This window comes from Strix aluco, chromosome 1 (assembly GCF_031877795.1).
Source record: "Strix aluco isolate bStrAlu1 chromosome 1, bStrAlu1.hap1, whole genome shotgun sequence".
Classification (NCBI taxonomy): domain Eukaryota; kingdom Metazoa; phylum Chordata; class Aves; order Strigiformes; family Strigidae; genus Strix; species Strix aluco.
Window position 1 is genome coordinate 125,984,979 of NC_133931.1, and position 12,785 is coordinate 125,997,763.

The following is a 12,785-nucleotide window of genomic DNA, read 5'->3' on the forward strand; positions in this document are numbered from 1 at the left end:
TCTATTGCTTCCCGCCTAACCTTTTCTGTGACTCTTCACTCCATTTAGTGCATGAAAGTCTTTGGGTAACTCTAACAGGACCGCTAGAAATCTATGTGTATACACAATAAAGCCATTCAGAGTAGAGTTGTTTCAGCACTGTTATAAATTGAGCATCCAGCAGGTCTATAAAGAGGAGGAGAGCTCACCAAGAACCTGCACCTCCCATCTGTCCAGCACTTACCATATTGCTGTTAAGACCTATCCATACAGGTTTTCCATATTTCAACATTTGGATCCACAGGAATGAATGGATGTAGGCATCTGAAATGCTGGCAAGTTCTGCAGATTTGTCCTGACAATTTTTTCTGGCCTCTTCCCATTGCATTTCAGATAAGACGATTGAGTAGCTACTGTCACCATAACGGGCAAAACCAGAGGATGGATTTGTTGTTGGTACTTCAGACTGTGTGGTAACTATGGAGGAAAAACTGAATGCATGAATTTACAGCATACCACTCATCTCTAGCATGGAAGCTATAAAAAAATAGGTCAAAAAGTCCAGTATCAACAATAAGTCAAAGCCTTTATTTAAGCTCATGAACGATTTGTTAATAAAAACAAACAAACAAACAAAACAAAAAATCAAACAAAAATAAAAACAAAAACAAACCAAAAACCCCAAAAGGGTCCAAACCAAACTTGTTGTAAAACATGAGCAAAATTATTATGTAAAAAGCAGACTGAAATCCTATATGACCTGAAGTAGAGAGTATACTTGCTAGAGGTCTGACTAGTGCAGACTAAGACTCATAAATTGGATATTTGAGTTCCCATGGTTTAAGATATTTTGACTAAATATGGATATCTGAGTATACACATATTTCAGATCTCTGAAATGGTGGAGATCTCTCTCTCTGGTGGAGAGGACTTAGGGCTAGATGTTTAAAGCATTTACTGCTGTACCCTGTTGTCACAACCTGAGACTTTGATACTTGATGTTAATTGATCACCACTTGCTGTTGACTCAAAGTCGTTAGTTTATCTGTAAGGGCTGCCTGCACATTTGAGTCAGGCGGTGTATATTTCCACCCTTGAGGTTGTAAATGTATTCAGAAGAGCTGTAACTGGGATTAAGCAAACTAAAAATGCCTCCCTAAAACTATATGCTTGCTGTGCAGGGAGGGGGGTTCTTACAAGCAAGTTAGCTATGCTGAGAGTGAACAGACTTCAGGAGCTGATTGAAGTGGCCAGGAATAGTTTTTACTAATGGTGTAATAAAGGTGAGGCAAAACTGGTTTGTTATCTATGCTTTGCCTCTTCTACTCCCATTATATGGCTGGGCAGCAGGGAAGTGCATAATGGCAATTCTACAGCAGGACAGTCAAAATTTATTACTCATTTTGGTGTGGAAAAAAAAAAAACAATATTCTTCTACAATAAAGACACAGCCAAGAGACTGTACATTTTAGTAGACATCATATGACATTCAGTAGAAATGTTAAGAGAGAATTAAAATCCCTGCTCAGAGACAGCCAGGAGTATGGGAGGATCACTGCAAGAGCATAGTTTTACACTGCACTTAAAGAGGGTGACTAAAAGCCTCATATTTAACTGAGAAGAAGGCCATTTCCACTTATTATTCTCTAGTATTATTCACGATTTAGGTACAAAACCCCAACTGAGATAGTGGTTCCTCTCCAGCAATTTCTGTGGAACAAATTGTACATTAAAAATAGTACTGCCTTAAGAGTGGTGGAGCTCTGAAAGCCTGAGAGACTTAGAACGAGACTCAAAGTTGAAAGAAATCACATCAGTTTAGATATTCAGCTTATCTAACTGAGATATTTTTTCTGTTTAGGAGACTGGGTTGAAAAGAACTCACGTGAATTCATTTGGCAAATATAGCCTCTCTCGTTGTCACAGCTATCATCTCTCCATTTCCCATCTGACTTCATGATGAAGACACAATCTGTCTGAAGGAGAGGGGAAGATACACAGCCATTACAAAAGGCAATCAGTTGCTGGTGAGCTGAAGCTCCTATGCTCCTAGTGCAAGTCTGATGGCAGATAAGAGGAGAAAGGAGAAGTGCTCTTTGAGCACCTATGTAATTAGTTCTAATTTCCTAGATTTCTGCCAAACAGCTTGACCTGGTATTTATTAGTGACCTCTTAAATTTGAACAAGGCTTCCACTGGTGCCGGTCAAGGTCTGAAAGAAAGGCCTCTAAAAATAATCTTCCCATGTTTATTAAGGATCCTTTAATGACTACAGAAATGACTAGGGTACCTATAATATATCAATATAATTGTAAATCAGTTCTGATTTACAATTATTTAGAACTGCTTCAAAACATTTCCGTCAATGAGAAATACAATATAAGAACTATTATTAAAAACATTAGTCTGGATTTATCTTGCAGAAAACAAGTACTCTTTACCAGTTGTTTGTAGTCATTATGAAGTTATTACTATCAGATGTCTTTAGCAACAATCAAATTTTCCCTTTACTTCCTTATGTTTAATTGCTTCAAGATTTCCTTCATAGATTTCAAGACTGGTTGCAACTGTCTTCCAGCATTTCATCCAAGTTTCTTATGTTGATTTAAACAAGTTTTAGTCATAAGCAAGTTGACTGGTGGTAGATGTTAAAAATCTCTGGTGACTAGCTGCCTATCATTTCCTCAGAAACAACATGTTTACCTCCTTTGGAAAAGAGATTGAATTTCAGCTGAGAAATAGCCCTTTTATTGAAGATATCCTTTTGTACAGTCAGAAACTAATAAAGCTGTGTGGGAGTACATTAGCCAGGAATGAAACATATACATAGACAAATTAATGTTGCACCAACAACCTTAATTTTGGTTTATCATAACTTTTCTATGTTTGGTGTTGCAACTTTAATATGTTTATTGTAATGCAGTTTGTGGGGGGATTGATGTAATATATGACTTTCTGGGCTTGTTTTACAGAACTGGTATTTTGCAATAGGTCAGATGGAAAGCACAAGGTCCCTCTTTTACAGAACCTCTGCCAAACATTTTTGGTATATATGGAACTGTTATCAGGTGACTTGCTAAGCCCCATTCTGCTTACAAATGGACTTGTTTCAGCATCTTGTTATTGCTCCTGTAACTTCCCTTTTAGGAAAACCATTTAGCTGCCTAAAATATACAGGTTACTTAAATTTCTTGTACCTCCACAGTGACGTCCATCAACGTTTCATAGTCATAATAGTCAAAGAAGCTTTGTTTCTGCTCTGGTGCACCATTAACCCAGTTGGTGTAGGAAACGGTGCTTCCATCTGTCCAAAGAAATGTGGACTCTTTGTTGATATCATTCATCCCAACCCAAACATTAGTGGTGGCATCCTTTAAATGATAGAAGAGGAAAGCTGGAGGGAAGCAAAGATTTCTCATTAAGGAAGCTCATCATGACTTACACAAAACAGGAAAAATGTGCAAAAGCCCAGAACTGGGGCCATATTGAAAGGATAACATTTCCCACTACAGAGCCCATCTGCTTTTAACTAAATGTTTAAATAAACATCTGTAGGATCATATGTTACACAAGCATTAAGGCTGAAAAAATAGTGTAAAAGAAAGCTCTGGAGCAAATTAGAAAGTGTCCCCTTCCCCACTATGTCTGCACATACAGTGCTCCAGCAAATCGTTACTGCCACTGAGAGAGACAGAAAATATAAATGTCTGTCAATTTGAGGGATTTGTCCAACCACACTCAAAACAGACTGGAAGTTTCATGAAAACAGAGCAATTGAAAGAACTAAAAATGCACACTTATTTCTTATATGCAATAATTTAGCTGTTGTTTCACACTTAGGAGTTAAAGTATAAACTGACCTGGCTAACAAGTAATTTTCAACAGATAATCCCATAATCTATTTCTGAGAGTATAGCAGTTTCTTTAGTGACAGATTAATAATTTTTTCTATCAGTAGAGCCCATATATGTACCTTGCACTTGTTCATTTGATATGGTAGCCAAGTTTCCTCCCAAATTGATACAAGCATCTCGTGCAGCATGCCACATGAGCTTTACTGTTATATTGGAAGCAAATATTTTGAAACACTGGAAAAAAAGCAAGAACTTCATTCAAACTAGCAAAGATGAGAACTGTTGAATATGACTAATATCAATTAGCTATCGGATGTAAATTTCTCCAGAAAAAGAAAACAGAGCTAGAATAAGTGACAGAACTCAAGAGTAGAAAGTATATGTGTCTACACAGGTAGATACTTCGCCCTTCTCATTGCACAATGTGTAATCCAGAAGCCTAGTATCATCTGAACTGATTGTAATGATGTCAAGTACATAATCCCTTTTCACATTTTCACATGCCTGCTTCCTGCAGTAACAGAGGGATCATTTAAAACCAAGAAAATGTGGCTTTGGGTGACACAGCTGTAGGGAATGATCTCTACTCCGCCTTGTCCTGCTTCCAGTGACTGTGGTTATGACTGTTCATCATGCCAAACTGTATGAAATATCCTTTGACACATTGACCTAACATTCTGAGGATGCAATAGTAAGCAGTGTCTACAAAGTAGACTAAAGAACCTTTGGCAAATGGAGCTTCAACTCAAATTGGTACAAATTCTTCTGTTACAGCAATGAGGACTTCCAGACCACGTCTGAATCTAAAACTATACTCAAAACAATTGTAGTTTGGCATCATCTTTCTGAACTCAAAGCTTTGGGAACCCTGTACAAGCCAAAGGGATCGCTCAAATACTTCCTCTCTAAGTCATTCCACCTGAAGGGCTTTTTTTCCCAAGATCAACCGGTAAAATTTCAGTTTCTAGCATAAAAATGTAAAACAGGAGAGGAGGAGGAGAATGGGTTTTCTTCAACAGTAACAGTGTATTTTAAGCTTGCGCAAACTATGTTCTCTGAAATTTATTCAACATATATCTACTTTTATTGCATTTCTCTGCAAAGTTGAATGTCTATCATCACCTCCAAAAAAGCCCAGCCATCTAGCCAGCATGTTCTCACTGGATAATTACTCTCCAAATTTATTTTATAATCATAAAAATGTTTGTGCAGGTTTTTTTCTTCAGTTCCACTGCTTTACACAATTTACTGAAGGTAGTTGTTGACATACCTTGTTGTTAAAGAAAAGCCAACTTTCTGGACATCCTCCAGGAAGCAATGGAGAAGCAAATGTTGAATTAACAGAACTGTTATGTTTTTCACATACAAATTTATTGGAGGAACCGCAGTTTACATCATTCCACAAGCCTAAAAATAATTAGATTGAATAAGCAAGTCAAGATATAGTAGTATTTGTAACAATAATTCTTATTTTGAGTTAGAAAGAGGCTAATCTCTACTGTTCAGACCATAAAAGTGGGTAAGAGCCACACACTACATTTATGCACTGAACTATTTTTTACGAAAAGAAGATGTTTATGGACTTTTAACTGCTCAGCACTGTTAGTTACTGGGCTACCCTCTAGCAATTGAAAAAGAATAAAGGACTGGGAAGAAAGGGCCAGTGACTTAGAAGAAATGTTCTGGTCATTAGTTAACTTCATTCTACTTTCTCCACCCTCCCCCACTCCTATCCATCAAAGAGTCTGAGTAGGATAATTACAGGAGAAACAGGATGAGAAAACAATTACTTTTTTTTTTTTTTTTTTTTTTTAAGCAGAACAGAATAGTCTCTATTTTATATTTCAGGCTGCAGCTTGATCTGAAGGCAAAGTAACCATGGCAACTTTGAATGGGCCAGTTGGAGCTCTAATAGCAGCACAGCTGTAGCCCCTTTTGCTTAATTTGGACTGCCTGACCCTTCTGCTTCTCATCCAGGGCTCTCCACAGCATGCATACCTGTTTATGATTTGTTCAAGCTATGGCATCATCACATTGCAGGCAGCAGGGGAAATACACCAGCAAGCAAATTTGAAAAGAAAATGGATCAGAAGTGGATGAGAGAGAAAATACTGGATCTATCTAAGGGCACAATATACTGTTCAAATATACATTGTGAAATATGTGCTGTCTCCCGGGGGCCAACATCTCAAGTTAATATAATGTTATTTAGGGATTCATTTTGTGGATTAAAATACCTCATTTCAGTTGTCAAGACATACACTAGGTTTATAGTCAATAGAGAGCTAGGGCTGGATTCATTTGCCTAAACAGAACTGCTTGAGAGGCTATGCAGGGTATCTGCAGAGAGCTGACAGATATGGCACTGTTTCTGTGGGAAACTTACAGTCAGGTGGGCTAAACTCTAGGACTTTTCAGGTGGCTACATGTAGTCAGCTGAATTCTGTGCTAAACTGAATTACTCTTCAGGCAGCTCTGGCTGTGCAGTTGAGATCTCCATTTGACTATAATGAGACTTCAGTGGTCTAGCTCACATTAGCTACATTTTATTGTCAACTCAAGCTTAATGCTTCCCTTATGGTTCAATTCAGCTGCCTGCATATAAACTTCTAGCACCATCTGGGGCAAGCTCAGGAATGCTGAGCCATTTATGCAGAGCCAGTAGATATGGCAGGGTCTGGTGGGATAGCTGCCCCTTTCTGGATCAACAACTAAAGGAGGAGGGATGCATCTCAATGAGACCAGATGCCTATGTTTGAAAAAAAATGAATCTTGTTCTTGGTGTCTTCAAAAAGGCAGAATTTCAGGTGGGATTACTGAGTAAGTTCTTCATAAAACACAAATTGAGAGATTTATTTCCTTAAACTTATATTACTGAATTCCCATTAGCCTCAGCTTAGTTACAGAAATACAACCAAGAGGAAAAATTAGCTCTACAGAGTTTGCAAGATATTTTCATTTAAGAGTACTTATAAGCATGTAAGACAGTGTTAGGTCATTAAATGTATTTGTCTTGTCTCTGTCCTCTCCTCATTGGTTTGTACCTCCAACACCCTATTTCCTGTAGCTGTCATAAATCTTTTCTTAAGTTCACAGGAATAAAGTCAGACTCCACTCAACTTTTTACTTAGAGAAGTGGTGAAAAGCCCTGTAAAAAAGTGCAATATTAATCTTATAAATCCAGACAGAGACATCTGCATTAAATTACACATGGTACTGAAATCTCCCCATTCTAAGACATAGACTCTTCCATAACTGGTGGTCACACCAGTTACTGCATCTTGTTGAATTGTCACTGGAAAGGAATTTCAGAAAACAGCCTTAAAAATTGCGCAACGGCTGACAGCAGAAGTTTGACAGCATCATTTATAATCCAGGCAGAGATAAGTAAACTCTAATAGTTTAGGCTTGCTACTTACCTTGCTCTGACAACATTACCACACAATTTTCCTCATTATTTGCAAAGTTAGGTTCATTAGGAGCCCAGGCCACATAGGTTACTGGAGTCCCATCTATCCAACTTAAAGAAAAGATATGCAAATAGTTATGAATTAATACACTTGAATTGTGAGATGAGAATCCTAATTAATATCTCACAATTAGGAAGGTCTATGAGCATTTATGGGAACTGGAAGGACTGTTTCTTCTCCTTACCTGATGATTCTAATTTGAAGAAATTTAAGTAAAATATAAGAATATAAGAATAAGTAAAATATAAGAAAATATATAGAACAAAACACCAGGCATATTTTCTGTTGATGGGCAGGAGTTATCAGACATCATTTAATAATAGAAACTATTTTTACTTAGCCATAACATGTAATACAGAGAAGAATATTAAATTTTATTCATCTTAACTGATTTCATTGTATCACCTAGTTAATATTATGCTTCTCTGTCTAAGCATTCCTGATGTTTCTATAGATGCAAACAAGGAAAAAATACTTTTCTGTGGATTTTACTCTGAAGATAAGTATCTTCACTGGCTATTTCTATTAAGTCTTGTATCTGGAAAATAATGGACATTCCATCAGCTTTAAAAACGCCCTTCTGAAGTATCAGAAATGACATTTTTTTCTTTATGCTTAAATGCTTTTTACTTTAATACACTGCTATTGAAGGAAGAAGAGATTGGCACTGCATTTTAATCAATATCTCAGAATTTAGGTCACACAGCCTGAAGTGGAAGCAAGTTCAGCTCCCTCATCTCTCTGTTGCTGATAACGATACACTTGATCTAAATAAAGAAAATGCTCACTGGACCCTATCTCCCTAATTTGTGTCCTAAATCAGGAGGTTAGATTCATGCACTCAGTCACTACCAGCTTGTCTCTCCCCGCTCCTTTTCTGCCCTTTCCAAGGTTAGTTATTTACAGACACTCAACAGTGACATTAAAATAGAAAGGTTAAATTCAGATCTCCTCTAAATTTGTTTCAGGTCAAGATTTCACCTCCCTGATGTGTCCTAACTAGCAGATGGGAAGGTAGGCAGTGTCAGTGTCTTGCTCTTCAGTAGCTTTTACTTTAGTTTTGGTTTTATTTGTGTGTTGGTCTTTTCACAATACTTTATAATTTTACTGTACTGTTAAGTTTCTGCTGACCTTTCTCCTGGAACAGAAGATTGCAGAGGCTACCTTAAAAATCTCTGTCAGAAGCAGCTTTTGTACTCATTGTCCACATTTTCCTAATTCTGGAGGACCTCTCTGAAGCTGTGATATATAGATAAAAAGCATAAGAAAACTAGACGCTATGTATGAAGCAGATTTTAAGTGTGTGTGTTTATAGGTATAAAATCCAGCATAGTAAAGTATCACTCCAATTAGGGGGCAAATCTTTGAAAGAAACTTGAGAAAGTGTGTACAGAGAGTACAGCTGCCAAGCCTTTCTTTGGTAAGTGTTTACTCAAGAAAAAAATATTCTTTTCCTATTTCTTTTCTGGGAAAACCATTGGACTTTAGAATATTCTAGGACTATTCCATTCTGCTTTGTATTCATTATGTGGAACTGCCTTCAGTCCTTGAAAACAACACATTTAGTACCTCCAGCTACATAAAATAGTGTATTTGTTTCTATATGTTAAGAGCTGCAGTGATCATCTTAACTTACCTAAACTTCTTATCAAGACTCACTTTTAGACCAATGAAGTATCCTCTTGACTGACTCCAGGATTCCTCCTAAAACAGAAAGATACTATTTTAATTTTTAAAAAAATAATAATATTTAAAGTAAAACAAGCAGAAATGGATGTGCCATTGATAAGGTTCAGAGAGCAGTCACTGAAATTGATGCGGTGAAGCATGTGCTTAGTTAGGCACAGCGATGTGTTCACACACTCAGATGCAGAAGCATCAGAGCTGAGTCCTGCAGCACCCTTAGGGTGGGTAGGAGAGAAGCAGATCTTGAGTCAGAAACTGGTACACATCTTTCATTCTCCCTCCAGGACTGCAGCATGGCCTAATGCCGACCTCAAGTCTCCCTCTCACACCAGCCGCTTTCCAAGCTGCACAGCTGGCACCTTCCCACATGGCTGTCACCACCAGCCTGCCTCACCACCTCAGCGCAGCTGGGGCAGAGCAGGAGAGACCAAATCCCATGGGACCAAAGGGTACGTTTTGGGGAAATTTCATAGATCTCATCTCAGGCAGATTTTGTTAGTGAAAATGCTGATGTGTCTACTTTCAAGACAACTCAGGTTTTGCAAGCAGATTGTCAAAAGCATTTCTAGTTTAGGCTGACTGTTTACAATGATTCTTACATTTTCTTTTAGTGCTCTCTGTAGGAACCTTCTCTCACTATTACTATTAACAACAGCCAGGTCTGCAGAATTCATCCTGCAAAACTCTTGGGCTTTTTCCATGGAGACATATTCTTTGCTCGTGTAGTATAGCTTATCTTCATATATGACCCATCCATCTGCAGTGGTTTTATATGCTGGAAGATAAATAAGGTAGCCTTAAACTCTGTATCTGTAGAACACAAAAGCTCATTTTACAATAACAATTTTGATAAAAAATAATGAGCAAGAAGAATAAATATACACAAAAACCTACCATAGGTGTCAGTTGGTTCAGATTTTAATGACACTCCTGCAAAACAAGAGAATAGAAGGTGTGATACCTCTCCGTAGCGTGTTTTGTGATGTAGCTTGTGACTGACTGCAAGGAGCAGAGTGAGGAGCAGAGAAAGATTCTGCACTCCTTTGCCATTGGCTAGAAAGCAGTCTTAAGCACACATTTCAGCTACATATTATGCAATATGCATGGTCATCTACTTGTAATTTTGTGTCATAAGCTGGGCTTCACATCCTCAAAGTCACAGCTTTGGCTGGATCATATTCCTGTGCAGAGCAATGTAAGGGAAAATTGCTCTTCCAGTCTGTAAGTCACAGTAGATTTCTCTCAAACACTTTAAACTTTGGTTTTACAGCCCCTATACTGAGCCATCAGTAGACATTCCATAATCCTCCAGAGGGGTCTCCTGGTCAAGAGGGAGAAAATTTTCACTAGATTTACTTTAGCTCTGTCAAAAAATCCTCTCAGTCCCAAATATTTGTAAGCAAAATGATATATGACTACATATACTGACTGTGAATTATTTCTGGTTCTGATAAAGAAAGAAATACCACTGCTTTGAACCATTGCTTTTCCAAAAGTGGTTCAATCCTAAATAATGTTAAAAGAGAACTTGGAGCACCACTAAATATTTGGTGTACAAACATATTGTATTTGGTTTTTAGCTTTACCTGTGTCAATGTAAAGAGCAGTATTGTAAGGAATTCACAGTTCCTTACTTTCTACATTACAAAAATACAAGCAAAAACTTCTTAATATTAAAAAATTTTGCAATCTATGAAACTCTCACAAACACATGGATTATTTATACATCTTAATTTACATAAATACATTTATTTATTTATTCTTATCATCTATCATTGAAAAATCCTGGCCTATATTATGCTACCCAATGTTCTTGACCTCCATTTGGAAAAAGTTCTTCTAAATTTTTTGTCTTTTTCTCTCTTATATTAGGAGAGCAACTACTTATAAATTATGTAAGCTTTTTGCTTAAAGAGAAGAATAAATCTACCTTTTTTTATCTGACAAACCCAGTCAAGCTGTACTTCACAGACCGAAAGAAACCATCGTTTAGAAAAAGTCACACCGTTGAGTACACCACAGAATTTGCGTCCTCCTGAATTTCTTGGACTATCATCCCAGTTTGTGTACCTAACCTACAGAAGAAATCATCTTTATTATTCTTTTTGTCTGTTTCAGTAGTTGTACTCTCCATTGGCAAACAGAAACAACCTGGTTTTGTCTGAAGGATTCTGCCTCCCACTAAAGAGGTGCAAATATAGGGAAAGCTGTAAGAATTTTACAGTAAGACAATGATGTCAGGAGATCAGACTGTCTTGCCATGAAGGGTTTTTGTTCTTGTTTGCACCTCAAGCCCTAGACACAGCCAGAGTAGAAACAGGCAAATGGACTGTTTCCAATTAAATCCACCTAGCTATGAACTTCACCCCCATTCCACTCATGCTAACCATGTGCAGTCAAGGTAGTTTTCACTTCATCACTTCATCAACTGTGACCTGGTTCAAAATTACATTGTCCAACAGCCGTCTGGTAGCAGTGATCCTACGGTGCATCAATTCAACATTCACATCTTCCCTTCCCTGTGGTTAATGAGGATGGGAGTGTGCCTTTTGGGAGGGAAGTCATGTCCTACAAACCTAGTGGAGTTACCTCTGAAGAAACTAACATCCAAATGGGAAGGGAGAACCATTTGATATAACCTACTTGGGATTTTCAAAAAGTTCACGATAAACCACTTCCCAAAACTTTCATGGAAACTAACATGTTGCAGTATAAGAAGAAAGGTCATTGCTTGGATTAAAAATTAGGGAATAGAGAATAGGAGTAAAGGGAGAGTAATAAACAGTGGAATCCTGCAGGAACATTTTGCACATCTGTGGATATTTGCATGGGCTTGAGAGATGACTGGATAAATTCATGGAAATAAATTAAGATTACAGGTCTGAGCTCTGGTTCTGAAAGACTCTGAGCCATCACTTACTGAGGGAGGCAGGAGTATACTGGGAAATATGCTTGCTGTTTGATTAACTCTTAAGATGCTTCTGGCCACTGCCAGAGACAGGATACAAGATCCAGTATGATGAATTTTTATGTTCTGATGTCATGTATTCACTTTATATTATTGGAAAAGAAAATATGCTGGAGTGCTGTGCAGAAAGCTACAGACCCTGATGAGATATAGATTATTTCCATGCATTCAAATGTATTGCTGTGATTTTAGTCATGATAATAAAGGTTAACAGCCATGTAAATGTTTGCAGGATTAGTGTTTTCTTTGATGAGGATTACAGAAAAACCCGAAAAATACATGTACAAACCCCAAAACATCTGAAGCAAACAAATTTGACGAAAACTTAAAATACTTACTGGAGAGCCATCACTCCAGGCAAATCCTTCATCTGGATTCAAGGAAAATATACCAAGCCAAACTTTTTGAAAGCTACAGCGAGTGGCACTAACAGAAATGACAAGGCAGAGCAGTGTGTAAACATCAACAAAAAAACCTCAAGAAATATGTCATTAAACTTTCTAGAACACATTGTAAAGTGCAGTGAAATTGTAATAATTACCCTATTACCTTTGGTGAAGGGCATACAGATGCATATGTTCTTCATAGAAATATCTAATATTTCTATGGCTTCATGGCAACAGCTTATTCATCAGACTTGATCCTATATTTCCTCTATGTTCTGTTTTCTTAGGAAAGGCCTTCACAGATTCAGAAAATTATCTCAGCATTGACTACTTCAAGGTGAGTCAAAAGTAAGTATATTGGTCATGTTTTCTACCCAACTAAAAATACCACCCCTACAATTTCATGTATTTCTAAATTATATCTAGTAATCATGATACTATTT

General features: G+C 37.4%; 1 protein-coding gene across 1 annotated transcript in view; it reads right to left on the reverse strand.

Annotated features, from left to right (window-relative positions):
- LOC141927378 (macrophage mannose receptor 1-like) overlaps positions 1-12,785 on the reverse strand; it is a 34,453-nt gene that overhangs the window by 6,286 nt on the left and 15,382 nt on the right. The window contains exons 14-24 of the mRNA XM_074834559.1: positions 12,295-12,382; positions 10,919-11,063; positions 9,883-9,918; positions 9,588-9,763; positions 8,939-9,006; positions 7,252-7,352; positions 5,103-5,239; positions 3,952-4,066; positions 3,176-3,372; positions 1,865-1,955; positions 224-456 (exon numbers count right to left, since the gene is read on the reverse strand). Coding sequence (XP_074690660.1) covers positions 224-456; positions 1,865-1,955; positions 3,176-3,372; positions 3,952-4,066; positions 5,103-5,239; positions 7,252-7,352; positions 8,939-9,006; positions 9,588-9,763; positions 9,883-9,918; positions 10,919-11,063; positions 12,295-12,382 — 1,387 coding nt within the window. The remainder of the gene's footprint in view (positions 1-223; positions 457-1,864; positions 1,956-3,175; positions 3,373-3,951; positions 4,067-5,102; positions 5,240-7,251; positions 7,353-8,938; positions 9,007-9,587; positions 9,764-9,882; positions 9,919-10,918; positions 11,064-12,294; positions 12,383-12,785) is intronic.